Source organism: Giraffa tippelskirchi, chromosome 14, assembly GCF_054371585.1.
Source record: "Giraffa tippelskirchi isolate mGirTip1 chromosome 14, T2T-mGirTip1v1.2.pri, whole genome shotgun sequence".
Lineage (NCBI taxonomy): Eukaryota > Metazoa > Chordata > Mammalia > Artiodactyla > Giraffidae > Giraffa > Giraffa tippelskirchi.
In genome coordinates, this window is record NC_137288.1 from 19,196,277 (window position 1) to 19,218,413 (window position 22,137).

The 22,137-nt window shown below is 53.7% G+C and overlaps 1 protein-coding gene across 1 annotated transcript; it reads left to right on the forward strand.

The window, feature by feature from the left end:
- The first annotated feature begins 715 nt into the window (after positions 1 to 715).
- Positions 716 to 21,031, forward strand: DIPK1C (divergent protein kinase domain 1C). The gene is made up of 4 exons (XM_081561792.1): positions 716 to 992; positions 11,026 to 11,697; positions 15,651 to 15,815; positions 20,389 to 21,031. The coding sequence occupies exons 1-4, from the start codon at positions 789 to 791 to the stop codon at positions 20,689 to 20,691; spliced, it is 1,344 nt and encodes a 447-aa protein (XP_081417918.1). The 5' UTR covers positions 716 to 788; the 3' UTR covers positions 20,692 to 21,031.
- The last annotated feature ends 1,106 nt before the right edge of the window (positions 21,032 to 22,137 follow it).

Below are 22,137 nucleotides of genomic sequence, written 5' to 3' on the forward strand. Positions count from 1 at the left end.
AGCTTGCTCCCCAAAGGCCGCTGCAAATACATGTACACACAGACTTAGATACACATTCGGGAAACACTTTCTTCTTGACTGGGTAAGGGAATCATTTAGAAAGTGCAGTGCTTTTTCACCCCAGAAAAGGCGGTCCTGGAGTTCTGGGCAGCCTGGGGGGCGGCCGTGGGATTCAGGAGCTGCCTGGAAAGGGTGGGCGGGGGGTCTCCACTACGTTCGCAGACTGTCCTGGACTCCCGATTCGGAACCTCACCCCGGGGAGTGCTAGGAGGAGACCTAAGTAGAGGGGATGGAGGAGTCTAGTAGAGAGGTAAAAGTGGGTGCAGCTAGAGCAACTAGGGGTCTAAGCGGTGGGGGAATCCGTAAAAAGAACAGTCGCCCTGAGAAGGGGCCAGCGCCTGTCTGAATTACAGTCGTGTGGACAGAGGAGCCGGGAGTCTAAACCCGGGAGAGCCTGAATTCTGCTCAAGAAGGGACCGGTCTTCTTGAGGAAAAGGTGCAAAGAAAGAAAAAGTGGAAATGGTGGCCGGGTGCGGTGCGCGGAGCAGGACGCGCGGGCACCCTGTGGCCCCCTGGTGCTCGGGCCAGCGCGGCTTGTGCCCGCGGGACTCCCCACCCCACCGCACCCCACCTCGCTGACGGCCGGGCGCCGGCCACCCGGCGGCCTCCCCTCCCTCCCCTCGCGCTGCCTCTCCCCCGCGCCCCCTCCCTCGTCGGGCGGTGGAGCCGCGGAGCCCGGACGCGAGCGCGGGGTGCAGGCGGCGCGGGGCGGGCGTGGCGGGCGGGCCATGGCGCGGGCGCGGGCGGCGGGCGCGCGGAGCCGGCCCGGGCGCTGCGGGCTGGGCGGGCGCTGCGGGCGCCGCGCGCTGCTGGCCTGCGCCGCGTGGACCGCGGGCTGGGTGCTGGCGGCCGCGCTGCTCCTCCGCGCGCACCCGGGCGTCCCCTCCGAGCGCTGCACCGACGAGAAGAGCCGGCGCATCCTGGCCGCGCTGGTAGGTGCCGCGGCCGCACTGCCCCGCGCCGCGCGCCCCGGGGGCTGGGGTGGGACTCCCTCGGAGGGTCCTGGGAGCTGGGGACTCGGGCGAGGCCGTGGATCCGCTGGGAGGGGGTCCAGACACCGGGAGTGGAATGCCCGATGCGCCCCACCCGGTCTCCAGCCCGGGACTCTGTCCGGGAGTCCTCTGTGCGCCTGGGGGGAAGTCTTCCCCCTTGTCGCCCAACTGGTCCTTTGTCCAAAGATGCTCTTCCTGCCCGACTGTTCCCCCGCCGGCCCCGAGACCCCGCTCCTAAGCAAAGTTTACGGGTCCGCTCCCAGCCCTCCGACTCGGACCGCGGCGCTTGGGTCGGGCGGGGACCACGCCTCTGCCCCTGGGGTCCCGGTTCTCTCGCTCAGCCGCCCTTCTGTGATTCCGACCTGGGCTGCACCTCGCCGAGCCCCCAGCAGACGGCCAGTGGGGCCCCTTCCTCCGCGCGCCCCAGAGCCAAGGCTCTCCCCGGCGCGGTCTGCGGGACCCAAGGCAGAGCGCGGTCCGGCGAGAGGAGCGCGAGAGAGGCGGCTCGGACCCCCGTAGACCTCGGTGCTGGGGTCCTGCCTGCCGTCTGCTAAGGTGAGGGCGGGGGCGCCCCTTAGAGGAGACCCGCAATTAGGGAGAGAAAGATACGCCCCCGCTGGCGGGCCGCGGTGCACACCGGGCCCTGGTTGCGCTCTTGGTTGATTCCAAACGTTGGCTCCTCCTTGGTCTCTCTGTTTGGTTGGGAAGATTAAGCGCATTAGGAGACTTGGATAAAACTACGAATCCCTAGAAGGAAAGCCAAAAAAGGTGAAGGTCACGGGCAACTATTGTATTGATCGATTATTCACTTCCCAGAACAGTGACCATCTAAGTATCTGGTGGGAAAAGGGATCTATTTTCTAAGAAATCTTCAAGAAACGCACGGGAAGCTTTCAGCCCGTTGTTTACATATGAGTGATCCTTTGGGGACTGTAGGATTTCAAAACGTGGTAGCATAAAGGCTTTGAAGTAATTTTTAAAATTGTATTTTATTTATGGTTGTGCCAGGTCTTGGTTGCGGCATGCAGGACTGTTTTTCTTTCTTTTAGAAAACAGTAGCAGCTTTCTTTCAGGAACGAATCACCTGTTATGCATCACCTGTTATGCGGGATCTTTAGTTCGGCAGGTGAACTCCTAGTTGAGGCTTGTGGGATCTAGTTCCCTGGCCAGGGATCAAACCCAGGTCCCCTGCATGGGGAGTGCAGTGTCTTAGCCACTGGACCACCAGGGAAGTCCCGAAGTAAATGCCTTTTTCAAAGTGAAATTGTAAAAACTAAAGAAATGAGGTGAAATGGGGAGGCTGAACCAAGTCATTTTCCCTGAGTGAGTCTGACGTGTCCTCGTGAATGGATCATCTCACGGTGGTGAGAGGTGAGATGCTGATTCCCTCCATCCTACCTATCAGTAATCTATCATCGATCAAATGATCTGTTCACCTTTACACTAACATTCTATCAAGTTTTCTTTAAGCTGCAAGGGCTCATCAGTTTTCTCAGTAACTCATCTAAAAATTTCTTTCACTGGTAAAGATTTTCCCGCCTCCTTTTTGGGGAGACAGATTGACTAATCACAGTAAAAAATTAATAGTCTAGCCAGGATGGAACACTCATTTACAAAAACAATATAACAGTCTTTTTAGGTTAAAATAAAAAGCAAACACTCTTTTCATTTCTTTATGTTTGGTTAAATGAGAGAAGGCCTAATGCAAATTAAATAGCCTACAATAAGTTTAGTAATCACTAATCGTAACTTTCCCAGCATTTCAGCTCATAAGTTAAAACCAATTCTGTTTGGAGGCTGAACCAGTATATCTCCCGTGGCAGCCAGACGGGTCTTTTTTAGTCCTAAGAGATGGGTAATGAGAGGGTAGCAGGTAGGAAGGCCAGAGGTTCCAAGCAGTAGGAGGAAATAAACTGCAAGCAGCAGACGTTTTTTTCCTTCTCTGTTGAAGAAACCCATTCTACCTTTTTTTCTTTTCTCAAACTTTGGGCTGATAATGGCTCAACAAACCAGTATTCATGTCAATTGTTTTATGGCTGGGATGACACCTCGTGCCAGCCTATCTCAAAAATGCACGTTGTGGGGGAGGGGCCTGGTGAAACTCCCTCAGCCTTGAGGTGTTCATCTGATTAAAAGCTCACTAACAGACATAAAATGCCTTGCTAAAAGCTAGCAGGGGGGCACTCTTTCTGTCTACTTCTGATGTCTACGTCGGAAGCTTTCCCTATCTCTATTGTACTTTAATAAAACTTGGCTACACAAAAAGCTCCAAGTAGTCAAGCCTCCTCTCTGACCCCGGATCGAAATCCTCTCCTCCGGAGGTCATGAACACATGGCTTGTAGCAGTAAGCTCTCATCTCTGCCTCTGAAGGCTGGCCATGTTTCCAGCTGCCAAAAGATCAATTTGAAGTAGCGGGTCTGTCTGTCTGATTAAAGTTCACCTGCCCTGCTCTCAAATCAGGGGCCTGATTTGAGGGGCGCCCCACCGGGAGGCCCCCCTCTGAGGCTGCTGTTCTCAGGGTCCGACTTGCCCACTCCCCTCTCCATCCTGGGTTTGCTGAGCGGAGCACCGGGGTTCCCTTTTGCCCAGGATGCTGTGAAATAGACCAGGGTTTGAACAGGACCCCACTCTCCACGTTGTAGACTCCGCCGGGCCCTGGCTGCCATGCAGAGGCGGGCATTGTGGCACCACGCTCTCCCAGGACTGAATTGAGCCTCTGTCTCTCGGTTCCCCCAGCCCTTTCAACTCGCCCTGCCTGGCTTTTATCCTTCATAATAAACTGGCTGTTACTTTTCTCACGGCCCTCCAGACTCTCATTAGCTTTCACTCTGAGTCCCAGGGCACCAAAGGAATGGCTGCAGCTGAGCCAGCGGGAACCCCCTTTTCTGGGGTGGAGCCAAGGGCCTTGTGAACCCCTGAGCAGTTCCTGGGCCCTCTGGCCAGGCAGGTAATGCTGCTGGCCTGTGGCAGGCTGGAAGCTGTGGATGAAGCTGAGGGGCTGAGGCCCCTGGGTGCTTGTGCCCCTGAGCTGCACCCCATCTCTGGAGTGGACCCTCACATGCCAGTCTCAAGAGGGAGTTTTGGAAGAGCCAACTGGAGTGCTTCCAGAGCTGATCTCGGGTCTTCCAGCTTTGGAATTTTCTAGGCAGACAGCAGCCCTCCTTTTTACTGAGGCTTTTCAGCACATCCCATAATCAAAACGTCTCTGTGAGGTTTCTATAGCCCTGCTTTCCCAGGGAACTGTGTCAGGAGGCTGTGCCAGAGCGTTGGGTCTGACCATTGATAGGCCTGGCTTCCAGTTCTGCAGGCGGAGCACTTCCTGGGGCGGTGGAGGTGTGAGCTCTGGGAGCCACTGATGCTCACAAGGGGCAGGCTCTGTGCTAAGTAGTTTCATATGTACTATTTCGTTTAATCTCAACCCCTGGGAGCCATGTGCTTTTATTCCCCCATTTCACAGATGGTGAAATCGAGCCCCAGAGAAGTGAAGTAACTTGTCCCGAATTACACAGGGACTGTGCCATGGAGCCAGCACATGACTCTCATAGTAGAGACACGGTGACACCACTGGCTTCTCCAGCACTGAAAACCTGAAGGAACAGCTGGGCGTGGGCTTCCCCAGGGGCTCAGTGGTAAAGAGTCTGCCTGTCAGTGTAGGAGAGCTGGGTTTGATCCCTGGGATGGGAAGATCCCCTGGAGGAAGGAATGGCAACCCACTCCAGTATTCTTGCCTGGAGAATCCCATGGATCTAGGAGCCTGGCGGGCTACAGTCTGTGGGGTCGCAGAAGAGATGGATGCTACAAGCAGCAACAACCCTCCCACAGCACGTCACTTGCAAAGCATCTCAAAAAGGTTCCCACGGACTCTGTTATTCAGAAGGTTTTATGTCCCTTTCGGCTAGTTAGGTCTTGATGTGTTTTAATTTAGTTGCCTGCATGTGGGATTTCTTTTCAACAGGGCAGGCTTATCTATCTTTGCTCTGATAGAAACCCCCGGCCCCAGCAGGACTGGACTGCGGCATCCAGGGCACTTACTGAGAAAGATCTTATCACAGGGACTCACCCTGCTTCCCTGAGCACTCTGGCCATGTCTGTAACGTCTGTCTTCTAAGCTGTCCAGGGGTCAAGAGGGGTTGCGGAGTGGCCTGGCGAATTGCACAGCGTAACCGTTCCGTGGGGGAAATCCACTGAGATATGAATGCTGCTAACCACGTAGGAACTTAATGCTCCTGAAAAACAAAAAAGCAAACACACAAAATAAAACCCAGCCCTTAGGCGTGACCTCTGAGACCCTGTCACCGGTTTCTCAGACTAGAGAGGACAGGTTTTGTTTTTGCCTGAGAACCGTGATACAAGCTGGAGAGATTCTACTATCCACCACCAAAACAACGCTTCCTACAAGAACCAGGGCTGTTAGGAGTGTGCATTCTCACAGTTGCACACAATCTATAAGAAATATGGGCTTCCCTGGTGGCTCAGATGGTAAAGAATGTGCCTGCAACCTAGGACACCCAGGTTTGATCCTTGGGTCAGGAAGATATCCTGGAGAAGGGAATGGCTATTCTCTCCAGTGTTCTTACCTGGAGAATTCCATGGACAGAGGAGCCTGGCAGGCTACAGTCCATGGGGCCACAAAGAGCTGGACACGCCTGAGTGACTAACACTATAAGAAATACGAATTCACTGTTTCATTAATCTAAAAAAAAACACCAGTTACTACAATGAGACTTTATTAACTTGTTTTTTTCCCAGCTTATCTTAAAATCTGATACCTGCAGATTTTGTGTGCACACACATTTGGGTTCAGAAGTGTACCTGTTCGAGCTGGTTCTTAGGGCCTCCATCTATTCAGAGGAAAGTGATTTTTTTTTTTTAAATGGAGTTAAAGTATATAAAGTACTTCTATTGAGTTAAAAAATTAGCATTCTCAGTAGGGCATGTTGCTAAGAAAGTAATTTCTCTTGTCTCTAACATGATGACCGTTTTTAGTTAAGACTGTAAACTTGTAATCTGTAAGTTTACTGTTTTTTAAGTGCTGAGCTCAGTCTTTCTCTGGGTTTAGTAAGCACAGGCATGTATCCTGATGCTACAGACTCACTGAACACTGGTAACCAGATGGGCCACAGAAGAGATGAATCTTACATTTTGTTTCTGAAGAGCAGGGACTGATGTGCCAAAAGTACTTCATCATAAAGGAGGGAGACACAGAGCAGCTCTGTAGTAACGACCTCGTGTACACTTTGCTTCAGTGTAGACTCTCTCCTACGACCAGTGAGGGAGAAACCCAGTTCATCACCTCCAGTAGCCGGCAGACCTGGCAGGGCACCCAGACCAGCCTCTTCCCTTCCTGATTCAGAGCATCCCCCAGGCATCTGGGAGGCAGGCTTATACCTCAATGTGCTGATCTTCAGAGAAACAGCCAAAATTAATGTTCCCCTCCCCAAATCAGTAGCTGTTATCGTTGTTCAGTCGCTCAGTCGCATTCAACTCTTTGCCACCCTGTGAACCGCAGCACACCAGGCTTCCCTGTCCTTCACCCTCTCCCAGAGTTTGCTCAAACTCATGTCCTTTGAGTCGGTGATGCCATCATCACTGGTAGACTCAGTTCAGTTCAGTCGCTCAGTCGTGTCCGACTCTTTGTGACCCCATGAATCGCAGCACACCAGGCTTCCCTGTCCATCACCAACTCCTGGAGTTTACTCAAACTCATGTCCATCGAGTTGGTGATGCCATCCAGCCGTCTCATCCTCTGTCGTCCCCTTCTCCTCCTGACCCCAATCCTACCCAGCATCAGGGTCTTTTCCAATGAGTCAACCCTTCACATGAGGTGGCCAAAGTATTGGAGTTTCAGCTTCAACATCAGTCCTACCAATGAACACCCAGGACTGATCTCCTTTAGGATGGACTGGTTGGATCTCCTTGTAGTCCAACGGACTCTCAAGAGTCCTCTCCAACACCATAGTTCAAAGGCATCAATTCTTCGGTGCTCAGCTTTCTTCACAGTCAAACTCTCACATCCATACATGACTAATGGAAAAACCATAGGCTTGACTAGATGGACCTTTGTTGGCAAAATAATGTCTCTGCTTTTTAATATGCTGTCTAGGTTGGTCATGACTTTCCTTCCAAGGAGTAAGCGTCTTTTAATTTCATGGCTGCAATCACCATCTGCAGTGATTTTGGAACCCAAAAAATAAAGTCTGACACTGTTTCCACTTTTTTCCAACCGGTAGACCACATGCTGCATTTCCTGCAACCCTTGTGTAGAATTGCCTTCTAAATGTGCAGGCGTGAATCTCATGTAGATTCGATTTGAATTCAATTTCATGGACACGGTACAGTTTTGTAGAAAACACAGTGCTATGGGGAGCGGGTGGGGGCGGGGACGGCACAGAGACTCGGCGGGTGGGGGTGGTGGTGGTGAGGGGCTTCCTGGATGGAACCACGGGCGGGGGCAGGGCAAGGACTCCCAGCTGCCGGGAAGCGGAAGCGACCTCCTGGGGAAGGTGAAGTTGACCCTTGCAGGGGGGAGGCATTTTGTCAGCTGTGGCGTTTTGGCAGGACACACACTGGCACTTGCTCTACCCTTGCCCTCCACTCCCCTGAACCCTCTGGTCTGGGTCCCTGTGCAGATGCTTCCAGGCGCTCTCCCTCCTCGTGCGTGCGCTAGGCTGACTTGCAGCTCACCTTTCAACACTGTGCTCAGGTGTGTCGCCCCAGAAAGACGCATCCCTGGCCCCCTGCCTTCTAAAGACCAGGGCCAGAAAGGGCAGGAGGGAGCCCTTCACGCAAACTGCCAGGGCCTCTGCACCTGTGACCTTGGTTGACCTTCACAGGTCTCCCGTGACACAGCGTCATCCTCCCACGTTACAGACTTGGAAATGAGCCACAGGCCAGCCCCAGGTGCAGCCCAGAGGCAAACCTGGTCTGCCCCAGAGCCGAGCTTGGCCGTCTTCCTTTCAGGCTTCACCCTGCTGTCATTCGGGAGTCCTAGAGGCAGTCCTTGCTGTTACTCCTGAGCCCAGGCCTGTCACCGGCTCGTGGCCCAGCTCATACACAGCACTGCCAACTAGAGGGTGGCTAGGGCAGCCGAAGCAGCTTGCCCACGGCCACTCCCCGCCACGGGTAGCTCTTGCGGGCAGTGACAGTTTTGTTCATGGTTCCAGATGGAGAGAGTGAAGGCCCCAGCGGTCACACCTGACCCTCCGGGCTTCCGCTCCCAGCGCCGTGGCTGGGCCAGGCCACGTGTCTCTCCTCCCCCACGTCCCTCCCCCTCGATCCCCACCCCTCACTCAGCAGGATTCTGACAGTCAGGACCCACCTCCTCCTGCCCAACTTGGTTCTATCACCCGCTTTTCTTTCTTTTTCACAGTTCTGCTCTGTCCCTCGTACAAAAGCACCTTTGATGACACTACAACTTTGATGACACTCTACAGATGCCTATGGGATTGCATTAAACCACTCTGGATCTACTCAAAGGGTATGGGGGCCTTATAAGGCAATCGAGAAAAAGAAATATTGCCTTATCAGGCTTATTACAGAGCTATGAAACTGCAAATACCAGATAAAGTAGGAAGAAGCTGCAACAAGTAACATGAACACCCCATATTATTTCTGTCATTCACGTCTTTCTACTCCTGAGACTCTCCGTTGTTTAAACCTTTCATCCCCACCTTGCATGCATTCTCAGTCACTTCAGTTGTGTCCAACTCTTTGTAACCCCATGGACTATAGCCTGTAAGGCTCCTCTGTCCATGGGACTTTCCAGGCAAGAATACTGGAGTAGGCTGCCATGCCCTCCTCCAGAGGGTCTTCCTGACCCAGAGACTGATCTGCATCTCCTGCACCTTCAGCATCGCAGGCAGATTCTTTACCACTGAGCCACTGGGGCAGCTACATCCTCCCTTTCCCTCTAAGATTAGCCTGAAAGGGCTCAGAGGAGCTGGAATGGGCGGGTGCTTTCCTACAAGGCACTGTGATATGGAAGTGATTCCAAGCAGAGAGAGTCCACCACTCGGAGGGTCCTGATCCTCAGCTGCTCCTCTCAGGACCCCAAACCTGGAAAGAGGGACCAGGATGAAGAGTAAAAGGATGGCATTTGACCAAAGTTGTGTTACATTAAATTGCAAGATGAACACTGCATTAAGCATATTTAAAACAGTTTTGTGGATGTTTACGAATACAGCTGCATTATGGCTGTTGGTGTTCCAAAGACAAAAAGTGGCAAACAGGGTGGTGTTGCTCCCAAGCTCCAGGATCAGGACTCCATCACTTGCACCTTTGAGTTGGGCAAGTGTGACACCCCCACCGCCTAATACAGTGTTTGGAGATCTAATGCTGGGCAAAGGAGCACTGGCTTGCAGGAGCGCCCTCGGCAGGAAGCTGGGGGTCAGGTCAGATAGCATGACTTGGGCCTTTTGGGTTGTTGTCCAGTTAGTGGCTGAAAGGGTCCCTAAAATCCAGATACTTGTTTCAAGAACCAGGAGTATAGCTTTTTAATAAACATTTTGGTCATACGCTTTGAACAGTTCTCTGAGAGTATTTATAAAGATCCACCATCCCTTGGCCAATGCTCTGCGGCCCGGCCTGTTTTGGAATTCACACTGTTTTGGGTGTTAGATAATATGCAGTGTATATATTTATACCTTCCGGTGAACATGAGGATACACCAGGAATCAAACAGATCCAACTAATTAATTCTGCAGCAAAGTGTATGCAAAGTCACAGGTGACATACATTCAGACTATAGATAGCCTCATCTCTGGGTCAGGTTTGACACTCCATGAGAGTGAATGAGTCAGGAAAAACTTGTTTTCAGGGTCTTTTGGACTTTGGGATTATTCACATATGCAGGCATTACTGGAGGTGTATTATCTGACTTGAAGGATCTGTTTATAATCCACTTGGGTTAATAAAGCCAAGCAGCACAGAATGACTAGGAAGTTTGGCCCATTTATAATCACATATGTGACCTGCCTCTGCCCGCTTATTACAAACGTGACCCGCCTTTGCCCGCTTATAATTATATATGTGACCCGCCTCTGCCCGTGTGGAAGGAAGATGCATTGTGGGGAACAGGTGGGCTCAGAAAACATGCTCAGTGCCTCATAAAAGTGGGTCCAGAGGTTTAGGTTTCCTGAAAAAGAGAACAGAGTCACACGTCCCCCTTTTGAATCAGTCTCACACCAGCGTCTCCTGCTCCTCTGCTAGGTCTGAAGGGCAGGGCCTGGATGGACCATCTTCTTAGGAGAGGTGTTTGCAGTGTGGTGGGATCGGGGGTCATCAGTTCCCCCCACGGGGCAGGAGGGCCTGCGAGCCCCCAAACTTAGGAGAAACTCCCCTCTTGAGGGCCCCTGAGTGCCTTCCTCACCACCACCAGGAATCCAACACCATCTGCTTGCAGAACTCATCCCGCGGGCTCATCTTCTGAAGGCGCCGCATGCCTCCCCCGCAGTCCTACGGACACTGCCAGCCTCCAGGCCTGTTCTAAGTCTGCTTCCTGCAGCAGGCGCTCTTGAGTGGTCCCACCTGAAGGGTCGTTCCTGGGGTCCCTCTCCAGGGCTGGCTGTGCTGTTCCTGGCAGGGGGTTATTAAAAGCTCTCCAGGTGACCCTGATGTGAGACCAAGAACCGGGAACCACTGGCTGGGCTCCGTCCTTCCACTGACAGTCGAGGACACCGAGCGGAGAGGCAGACGGCCTTTGCCAGCATCACCCAGCTCAGCAGAAAGGATGGGGCAGGGGCGGGTCAGTGGGGGGCACCTGCGTCCTAAGACCTGGTCCTGGGCCTGATGGAGAAAATAACAAACGTGAGGTTCTATCACAAACCTTTCACTTCATAATTCCTCTCTGTCCCGAGTAGCCCTGTGGTCCCCATGCCCGAGGGTCCTCTCTGGGGCTGTCAGGAGCATCCTGACGCGGGGCCCAGCGCCTTTCCGCGGCCCCTCCGTGGGGTGACCCGTATCCCTTCCTTCCAGTGCCAGGACTACCGGGGTGGCGCGCTGGGCGGAGACCTGTGCGAGGACCTGTGCGAGGCGGGGCAGCTGCGGTACCGGCGCTGCCTGTACTACGAGCGCGGCAAGAAGGTGCTGCAAGCCGACTGGCGCGGCCGGCCCGTGGTCCTGAAGTCCAAGGAGGAGGCCTTCTCCAGCTTCCCGCCGCTCGGCCTCCTGGGCTCGCAGCCCGAGGCCGGCGGCCAGGACTTGCCGGAGGCCGAGCTCCTGGTGCTGGCGGCCGGGGAGGCCCGGAGCGCGCTGGGCCTGGAACCGGCCGAGGGCGGCCTGGGCCGGCTGGGGCTGGCACGGCGGGGCCCCCGGCGGCGGGGCCAGGTGGCCAGCGTCTGGGCGCTGCTGCAGCAGGAGGAGTTCGTGCTGCTCAGCCTGCTCCGCGGCCGCAGCCCGCACGCCCCGCCCGTGCTGGGCTCCTGCGGCCACTTCTACGCCGTGGAGCACCTGGCGGCCGGCAGCCCAGGCCACCGCGCCCTCTTCCCGCTCGGCCCGGACGGTGGGCGCCGCGGCCAGGCGCGTGCGGTCAGCGGCGTGGCGCTCAGCTTCCTGGACATGGTCCGCCACTTCGACCATGACTTCGCCCACCGCCTGCACCTCTGCGATGTCAAGCCCGAGAACTTCGCCATCCGGAGCGACCTCACGGTGAGGGGCGGCCGGGGGCGGCTGTGGACCTCGCACGGGGCGGACTTCGGTCCGGGGTCCTAGACCAGAGGGATCTGAAGCCCCCGCCCCTCCGGGAAACCTGCGGCGTGATGCCGCCTTCTGGCCTGGACAGCTCGGAGCTGCCGGACCTTTGGGGGTGGGAATGAGTGCATTTCAAGGAGGGAGGCGCCTGGCACCCCGGGAAGGGAATGGTGGAGCAAGCCGCCACAGCAGAAGGCTCAGTGCGTCTGCCTCCACTGCTGCCCTGGTTTCTCCCAAGCAGCTTATCCCCTTCCTTCTCCGGGCTAATCCAGCTTCAGACGGTGAAGAATCCGCCTACAATGCAGGAGACCCAGGTTCGATCCCTGGGTCGGGAAAATCCCTGGGGAGAAGGAAATGGCAACCCACTCCAGTGTTCTCACCTGGGAAATCCCATGGACACAGGAGCCTGGAGGGCTACAGTCCGTGGGGTCACAAAAGAGTCGGACACGAGTGAGCGACTAACTACCCTTTCAGGAGATGAGGGAAGGCCGGCCCTTGGGGGCTTCCGTACAAAGGTCCAGGGGGTGAGGACACTAGTTTCCAGCCGCCCACACTCTATGACCACAGGGCCACGGTCTCTAGTTCTTTCTTTTGGAGAGATTCTAGTCCGTTCCCTTTCCCTGGGTAAGACTTCTTCTAGAGGGACAGCTGAATCTTTGCTGCTTTACACAAGAGAAGATTCATCCCCCAGTGAACACGTCAGCCTCCGTGCTGCTCTGTGAGTTGTGGGTGAATTTTATGTCCCACTCCAGGCTGTGCAGTTTAGTCACTGTCATGTCCGACTCTTTTGCAACCTCGTGGACTGTAGCCCACCAGGCTCCTCTGTGCATGGGATTTCCCAGGCAAGAACACTGGAGTAAGTTGCCATGCTCTTTTCCAGGGCATCTTCCCAAGCCAGGACTCGAACCTGAGTCTCCTGCATTGGCAGGCGGATTCTTTACCACTGAGCCACCAGGGACACCCCCACTCCAGGCAGTTCAGTTCAGTCGCTCAGTTGCGTCCGAATCTTTGCGACCCCATGAACCGCAGCACGCCAGGCCTCCCTGTCCATCACCAACTGCCGGAGTCCACCCAAACCCATGTCCATTGAGTCGGTGATGCCATCCAACCATCTCATCCTCTGTCATCCCCTTCTCCTCCTGCCCTCAATCTTTCCCAGTATCAGGGTCTTTTCAAATGAGTCAGTTCTTCGCATCAGGTGGCCAAAGGATTGGAGTTTCAGCTTCAGCATCAGTCCTTCCAATGAATACTTAGGACTGATCTCCTTTAGGATGGACTGGTTGGATCTCCTTTCAGTCCAAGAGACTCTCAAGAGTCTTTCCAACACCACAGTTCAAAAGCATCAACTCTTTGGTGCTCAGCTTTCTTCACAGTCCAACTTGCACATCCATACATGACCACTGAAAAAACCATAGGCTTGACTAGACGGACCTTTGTTGACAAGGCAGTGCAGGTGTGCAAAGAATTAACCAAGGTGCAGGAGCAGCAGGAGGACTCAGACTCCGGGGGTGGGATGTAGCCATCTGAGTTTGGAAGCCAAGCCCTCCAGGCAATTACTGATGTGCTCAGCGTGAGAACCAGTGAGCTAGGGGACCAGCAGATGGGCCCCCTTTGGCCCATGTTGCTGTGTGGCCAAGGTGGATGGAGGGTGTGTCTTCCAGGTAACCTGTGAGAGTTGATGACCTGCAGTCATTCACTTTTTTCAGGTCCTCCCTTGCAGGTCTTGAGAATTTGTCCAGTGGTTGCAAATAAACTAGGAACCCCTCTTTACTTCTTGCTCTCAAACTGCTGCCAGAAAGCATGCTTTTCAAACAGATTTCCTACTCTAGAGGCATAGTCTTAAGTAGCTGCTGCTGCTGCTAAGGTGCTTCAGTCATGTCCGACTCTGTGCGACCCCACAGATGGCAGCCCACCAGGCACCTCTGTCCCTGGGATTCTCCAGGCAAGAACACTGGAGTGGGTTGCCATTTTCTTCTCCAATGCATGAAAGTGAAAAGGGAAAGTGAAGTCGCTCAGTTGTGTCCGACTCTTGGCGACCCCATGGACTGCAGCCTACCAGGCTCCTCCATCCATGGGACTTTGCAGGCAAGAGTAACTGGAGTGGAGTGCCATTGCCTTCTTCAGTCTTTTTTTTTTTTTTTTTTTGCCTTCTCCAGTCTTAAGTAGAGAAGGAAATAATTCTCACCAGTCCTTTCCAGTCTGATGCTAGGATGGAGTCTGATGATGATGCAAGTTAGGTCATTTTGTGCAGGAAGAACTTTACGATTCATCCTAATGTGATCTAAGAAGCCTCACGCAGGTTTTTCTGCTCATTTTGTTACTGTTCTTATCGTAGGTGCATAGAGTTATGCTTCCAGTAGCTGTAATCCATTCTACAGACTACACTAAAAATTGAAAAATAAATCTGGCTCTTGTTGGGAGATGAGAAGGGAACAATCAGAGCTGGAAGGTCCTGGAGGAAGCTGGGGAGATGACCAGGGATTTTCAAAAGAAGAGAAGGGTCTTGCAGCTCCAAAATTAAATTATGAAAGACAGTAGACTCATTATTGGTAAAGAATGTGCCTGCAATGCAAGAGACCTGGGTTCGGTCTCTGGGTCAGGCAGATCCCCTGGAGAAGGAAATAGTATCCCAGTCTAGTATTCTTGCCTGGAGAATTCCATGGATAGAGGAGCCTAGAGGGATACAGTCCACGAGGTCGCAAAGAGCTGGACACAACTTAGTGACTCAACCACCACTGATATGTTTTTAGTGTATTAACCAGGATAAATAATGAAATGAGCTATTCTTTTGGCTAAATAAATAAATAGAGAAAATCAATTAAAATGATAATTTCTGCTTGCAGTGCCTGAATTAATAATTAGGCAAAGCTGTCAAATAGGGAAAAGTTCCCTGTTCATTTTTTCCCTTATTTTCCACATATCTTGAAATACATTATTTCACCCCCTTCTGTTTTACTGAATAATCCCCACGAAACTCGACTGCCTCTGGCATCAGTCTTGAAGGAAGAACAGAAACAACAAGCTGGGAATGTGCCTCCTGACTCTGCATAGATTTGAGGAGAAAATGAACCCTTTTTTGAGATGCTACTAAAGGGAGAAAGCGGGCGTGTTGAGGCTGACCTGTGAAGGCTTGTGAAATGCCACAGACTCCATCAAACTCATCCAGTCTTCTAATAGCTCTTTAATACCTTGAAGCTATATGTTGCCTGATTTGGGCAGAGGCCAGGTTTTCTCAGGTTTGAGCTCTTTTTGTTTTTTCTTAATTCAGGTGGTGCAGGAAAATCTGCATAATTTAGATGTTCTTCTTTTTTCTGGTTTTGAAGCCTGTTTGGGTTGAAGCCAGGAAGATAAATCTGAAATTCCAGGGGGGTTATCACATTTTCATGCTGATAGTGGGACTTAGTTTTTGATGCTGTTGCCTCTGGGTCCATAAGTATTGATCCTATTTCGACCACTTTGGCCCTGTCCCTTGCCCCTGTCGGTTGGAAACCAGTCAACTCAAGTAACAGCTCACCTTATTCTCCCATCACACCCTCGACCTGCCCCTTGAATATAGTTTTCTTCTGTTGCTTATATTCATAGGAATAAATGACCTGTGTCTCATAGCCTTTATATTCCTGAGCCTTGAATGTCAGAAGCCAAAGTGGTAAAGCAGTGGAGAGGAAGTCAATTCATTTGTAAGGAGTTTCAGAGATTCAACCTTAAAATTTGAGAAAACTTTCAAAGGTGAAGAGCGATCCTGGATCCACATTCCCGACTCTCAGTGAGCATGCGGTCCTTTCACAGTTAAAGCCTTGCAGCCCGGTCTGTGTTGGCAGCCGTGTGTCCCCAGCACGGCCCGGCCCTCCTCGCGGCGGCCAGAATCCTGTGCCCCTGGTCCTCCTGAGAGCCATGTGCTGTTTCAATCACAGGTGGTGGCTATTGATGTGGACATGGCTTTTTTCGAACCTAAAATGAGGGAAATTCTCGAGCAAAACTGCACGAGGGATGAAGACTGCAATTTCTTTGATTGTTTTTCGAAGTGTGATCTGCGAACGCACAGGTGCGGTGCCCAGAGAGCCAACAGCAACCTGCAGGTGAGCCGGCTGTCCTCTCTGGGCCCGTCGTCTCGGGGGCTGTCCTATCTGGGGCCCATCCTCTCTGGGCCCGTCCTCTCGGGGGCCCGTCCTCTCTGGGGGCCGTCCTCTCTGGGGCCGTCCTCTCTGGGGGCGTCCTCTCTGGGGGCTGTCCTCTCTGGGGGGATCCTGTCCTCTCTGGGGCCGTCCTCTCTGGGGGCGTCCTCTCTGGGGCCCGTCCTCTCTGGGGGGATCCTGTCCTCTCTGGGGGGCCATCCTCTCTGGGGGGATCCTGTCCTCTCTGGGGGGTCGTCCTCTCGGGGGCCCGTCCTCTCTGGGGGCCTATCCTCTCTGGGGCCCATCCTCTCTGGGGACCTGTCCTCTCTGAGGGGATCCTGTCCTCTCTGGGGGGATCCTGTCCTCTCTAGGGGCCCGTCCTCTCTGGGGCCCGTCCTCTCTGGGGGGATCCTGTCCTCTCTGGGGGCCATTCTCTCTGGGGGACCATCCTCTCTGGGGGGATCCCATCCTCTCAGGGGCCCGTCCTCTCTGGGGGGGCCGTCCTCTCTGGGGGCTGTCCTCTCGGGGCCCGTCCTCTCTGGGGGTATCCTGTCCTCTCTGGGGGCCTGTCCTCTCTGGGGGGATCCTGTCCTCTCTGGGGGGATCCTGTCCTCTCTGGGGGCCCGTCCTCTCTGGGGCCTGTCCTCTCTGGGGGGATCGTGTCCTCTCTGGGGACCTGTCCTCTCTGGGGGGATCCTGTCCTCTCTGGGGGCCCGTCCTCTCTGGGACCTGTCCTCTCTGGGGGGATCCTGTCCTCTCTGGGGGCCGTCCTCTCTGGGAGCCGTCCTCTCTGGGGGAATCCTGTCCTCTCTGGGGGCCGTCCTCTCTGGGGCCTGTCCTCTCTGGGGGGATCCTGTCCTCTCAGGGCCCGTCCTCTCTGGGGGCCGTCCTCTCTGGGGGGATCCTGTCCTCTCTGGGGGGATCCTCTCCTCTCAGGGGCCCGTCCTCTCTGGGGGGATCCTGTCCTCTCTGGGGGCTGTCCTCTCTGGGGGGATCCTGTCCTCTCTGGGGGGCCGTCCTCTCTGGGGGGATCCTGTCCTCTCTGGGGGGATCCTGTCCTCTCTGGGGGCCGTCCTCTCTGGGGGGATCCTGTCCTCTCTGAGGGGATCCTGTCCTCTCTTGGGGCCCATCCTCTCTGGGGGGATCCTGTCCTCTCGGGGGCCCGTCCTCTCTGGGGGGATCCTGTCCTCTCTGGGGGTATCCTATCCTCTCTGGTGGGCCGTCCTCTCTGGGACCCGTCCTCTCTGGGGGCCGTCCTCTCTGGGGGGATCCTGTCCTCTCTGGGGGGATCCTGTCCTCTCTGGTGGGATCCTGTCCTCTCGGGGGGCCGTCCTCTCTGGGGGGATCCTGTCCTCTCTGGGGGGATCCTGTCCTCTCAGGGCCCGTCCTCTCTGGGGGCCGTCCTCTCTGGGGGGATCCTGTCCTCTCTGGGGGGATCCTGTACTCTCTGGGGGCAGTCCTCTCTGGGGGCAGTCCTCTCTGGGGGCCGTCCTCTCTGGGGCGGGACCCTGTCCTCTCGGGGGGAGGGAACCGTGCTCTCTCCGGGGTACCCTGTCTCTGTAGGGGCAGCCCTGTCCTCTCCGGGGTGCCCCTGTTCTCTCTCGGGGGCCCTGTCCTCTCTGGGGTGGGACCCTGTCCTCTCGGGGGGGAGCCCTGTTGTTTCTGGGGGAGGGGACCCTGTCTTCTCGGGGAGGACTCTGTCCTCTGTCTATGGGGGGAACCCTATTCTCTCTGGTGGGGACCCTGTCCTCTCTGGGGGAGGGCCCTTGTCTCCTCGAGTCCTCTGCCCCCACACTGTGGCTCCTGCTGATGTACCTGGAGGCCGCCGCCCTCTCCCCACCCCCTGGGCTCAGTGCGTCGAGTGAGGGCAGGGATGGGGGAGATGGGGACCGTTCGTTCTTTGTCGTCTACCTGGGGGAGGGGCTGTGGGCCAAGTGACTCCAGGGGGCTAATGGATGGTGCTCCCAGCATGGCCATTACTGGGTCCCCCACAACCATGGGGGTGTCGGTTCTCTCTGGGCCTGATTTCTATATCTACACACACACACACACACACAATGAGCACTTCTTATATCAAACTAAACTCCAGATGGCTGAGATACTTACACCTAAAAAATGAGATCCTAAATGTTCCAGAAAAAACTAGGAGAATTGAAGATATCCTAGAGTTTAGAAGGCCTTTCTAAGCACAGAACAAAGCTCAGAGGCTATAAGCGGAACAACTGACACCTTTAATCATCTTAAAAAATCCCCATGGCAAAAGCAAAACAAAATTACAAAAAATATGAGCAAATTTAAAAGTTAAATGAGAAAACTGGCAAACTGTCTGCAACTGCTGTCACAGATGATGAGACTAGAGGACAGAGGTGGCCTTTACCCCCAGCTGCTGAGATTCAGTTTTCCCCCAGGATCATCCTTGGCCCACCAGACATTCTTCACTGTGGTTACCCCACATCCTAGGATCAGTCTAGTGACTGGCCAGAGGAGGAGGGGGGAAATGCAAAACCCAGCCCCCATGACCTCTATAAGGAACAACTCTAGGTCATCCCGGCACCAGAAGTTCACCTTCTCCCTCAGTTCCATGATAAGATGGTTCCTGAGAACGCCCCTCAATAAATCCCTGCATGCAAACCTCCATCTTACAGTCGGCTCCGAAGGAAACCAACCTAAGCAAGGGGCCAGTGTCCTTAATATATAAAGAGTATTTACAAATCAATATGAAAAGGTCAACAACCTAACAGAAATGTGAGCAAAGTATATCAACTTGACCAGTCACTGGAAAGGAAGAACAAATACTTTCAACCTGACTGATAAGTAGAGCAATTTAAGAAAATCTTTGATTTAAGAAAAATCAAATCATTTTTCAATTGACAAAAATGAAAGACAGCACACATTGTTGAGGGTGTTCTTAGTCTATGTTGCTGTGAGAGTGTAACTTGGTACAATTTTTATGGGGTCAATCTGGTAATATCTATCAGAACAAAAATGTGCATACCCTTTGGCCCAGAAATTTCATTTCCAGAAGTTTTAGTCATATTCAAAATGAAAATGACATATCTGAAAGATATATATTGCAGCATTTTTCATAATAGTGAAAGTTAGTGAGCAACCTAAATTTCCATCAGTAGGGAACAAGCTAAATAATTTATGATATGCATTTGAGGTACAGTCATTAAAACAAATGGAATAGCCGTATAGTGATTTGGAAGGTCTCTCTGATATTTGGTTAAATGGAAGCTATAGAACAGTGTGTGTAATATACTCCCATCTAGGTAAAATAAACGAAAAAGGAAATGCATGAAAAAATAACTCTCCAGAAGGACATTCAAGGGAGTGGGTGCCTCTCAGAGCCGAGAGCTGAGTGTCTGGTTTTTAGGAGTTGGATGGAGCTTAAGATTAAAACCTATTTGGGGGGACATTTTCAATGTTTGTACCTGAAAATGCATTATCAATTCAAAAGAGAAATAAGATCATTTGTTTTTAAATAGGATCCTCATCCTTGCAGGGATTAGGAAATGAAAGTCAAAATTATTTGTCTCCCATGAAACAGTAGATCTATAAAATTGAGGCATTTGTTAAATGAGTCTAATATAAAGTGTGATGTAGAAAAATAGGGCAGAATATTAATTATGTATGAATTGTGCTCCATCCAACAGGGAGAAAACCAGGAAGGCTGTAAAACAGCAAAAGAGCATGTTAAAATTGAGAATTTAAAGAGATCTTCAGCCCCAGTAAATTTCATACCCAAGGAGAATTAAAGACTGTGAGAGAGAGGCTTCACTTTTACTTCTCCTAAAATAAAACATCTTAAAGGCTCCCTGGGCTTCCTGGGTCGGGAAGATCCCCTGGAAAAGGAATAGGCTACCCACTCCAGTATTCATGGGCTTCCCTGGTGGCTCAGATGGTAAAGAATCCGCTTACAATGTGGGAAACCTGGGTTTGATCCCTGGGCTGGGAAGATCCCCTGGAAGAGGGCATGGCAACCCATTCCAGTATTCTTGCCTGGAGAATCCCACGGACAGAGGAGCCTGGCGGGCTATACAGCCCGAGGGGTGGAAGAGTCCGGACCTGACTGAGTGACTAAGCACAGCACACAAAGGCTCCTTAAAAGAACCTGTAGCTTCTCCCTTCCAAATATACCTTCCTCTCAGGGAGCCGGAAAGTACTGTCACATTCACATACCCCTTGTCACCAGCATGTCCTGTGGCTTTGGGGACCACCTGCCAGGTGGTGATGACTGTCACTGTGACCAACCTGTGGATGAGAATGTGAAGCCTGTGACCACAGGGCTGGCAGCCTAGGGCCGCCCAGGGCCCACTCCATACACAGCGGTTCCGGCTGTGACTTTCTGCTGCAAGCTCCTCGATCGTCTCTGAGCATCACACGGAGCTTCCCCCTCGACATTTCCGCCCCTGCGGGGCAGCCATCTCGTCTCCAGTGGCGCTGAGCGGGTGCGGTTCCGGGAGAGGTCCCTGGGGAGGGACAGGTGCGGGAGGGAACCGCCCACGCCCTGAACTGACTGTCCCCCTCCCCCCAGGTGGTCTGCGACAAGATCTTCCGCCACTGGTTCTCCTCACCCCGCGGCAGCTCCGCGGTGTCGGGCCCGCTGCGGGGGCAGCTGCGGGCGGCGGTACAGGAGTGCGCGGCCCCCGGCGCCCAGGGTGCGCCCCGCGTGCTCGGGAGGCTGCGAAGCCTGCTCCAGGCCGTGCTGCGGGAGCTGCGGGACGGCGAGGAGCCGCGCCCAGGGGCGAGGAGCAGTCCGCGCGGGCACCTTCACCATGGGACCCCTAGCGCTGCTCAGAAGGCCCCAGCCGGCCTCAGCCATCACCCTCTGGAGTGACACGAGGGGCGGTCCGGCGCTGGGGTCTCCACTGTGTGGGAGCAGGAGTGTCCACGGGGCCCTGCAGACTCCCAGTGCAACAGCGTGTACAGGAGTGTGCGCATGCATGTGCACGAGGGTGTGCAAGTGTGCGCGAGCACATGGCCATGAGAGCTGTGCGGGTGTGTGGATGTGTGTGAGGAGGTGAGTGTGAGCAAGTGAGTGTGAGCAGATGAGTGTCTGGGGCGTGTGCTCCTCCAGGTGGGGAAGGCGCTGTCTCTGGCGGGTCCTGGAGCCTTGGGCCTCCTGAGCAGAGTCACCTTTGTTTTGGAACTGAAAACAATAAAAAACACAAGTCTCATGTCTGGGAGCTGTAGTCTGTACTCTGAGCATGTGAAAGCACAGTTTTTTGCACTTTTCATTTTGAGGAATGCATGGCTTTCCTGGATTGTCAAATCGGGCTTCCCAGAACACCTCTTATCTCAGCCCGTCCTCCCTCAGAGCAGGGACTGCAGGCGCAGTGTGCCCAGGGCGGGAGGGCCAGGAGGTGGGTGCCAGCCCTCTCTGCCGCTCCAGTGGAGACCAGGCCGTAGACCTAACGTCTGGCATCTGTGGGCAGAATTGCGTCTGGTGGGCTCCTGACCACCATGCTCTTCTGCAAGAGACCAAACGGGAGGGACCACATGCTGGTCTTTCCCTGGTCAGGCAGCTGAAGCCAGGCCAGACGTCTGTCCATCTTGGGGAGACATAGTTCTAGCCCATGTACGGGGACCGTGAGAGCTCAGCAAACAACCACAGGCCACCCTCAAGATTAATCCAGAAAGACGCCAAGAGAGGATAAGGGATTCTGTTGAAGGTTTACAAATAGAAGACTGATGAATCTACAGTTTTAAAAGACCATTGTTTAGTCGCTAAGTCATGTCGACTCTTTTTTGACCCTGTGGACTCGAGCCTGCCAGGCTTCTCTGTCCATGGGATTTTCCAGGCGAGAATACTGGAGCGGGTTGCCAGGGGATCTTCCCGACCCAGGGATTGAACCCGTGTCTCCTGCATTGGCAGGTGGATTCTTTACCACTGAGCCACCAGGGAAGCCCCATACTCCAATAAAAAATTTTTTGAAAAAGAAACTAAGTTGGAATATTTGGGCTGACTTGACTTCTTTGTAGGCTTCCCAGGTGATACTTGAGGTAAAGAACCTGTGTGCCAATGCAGGAGACATAAGAGATGCAGGTTGGATCCCTGGGTTGGGAAGATCCCCTGGAGGAGGGCATGGCAATCCACTCCAGTATTCTTGCCTGGAGAATCCCGTGGACAGAGGAGTCTGGTGGGCTGCAGTCCATGGGTCACAAACGTCGACACAACTGAGCGACTTAGCATGCACAACTTCTTTGTCCTTTATTTTCTCCCACAGAGACTAAGGAGGAGACGAATGGTATGCACCATACTTATCAAACGAGTCAGGACAAA

Coding starts and splice junctions, on each gene's coding strand:
- DIPK1C (XM_081561792.1), top strand. CDS start 789: ATGGCGCGGGCGCGGGCGGCGGGCGCGCGGAGCCGGCCCGGGCGCTGC. Junction 993..11,025: donor GGCGCATCCTGGCCGCGCTG/GTAGGTGCCGCG, acceptor CCTTCCTTCCAG/TGCCAGGACTACCGGGGTGG. Junction 11,698..15,650: donor CCATCCGGAGCGACCTCACG/GTGAGGGGCGGC, acceptor TTTCAATCACAG/GTGGTGGCTATTGATGTGGA.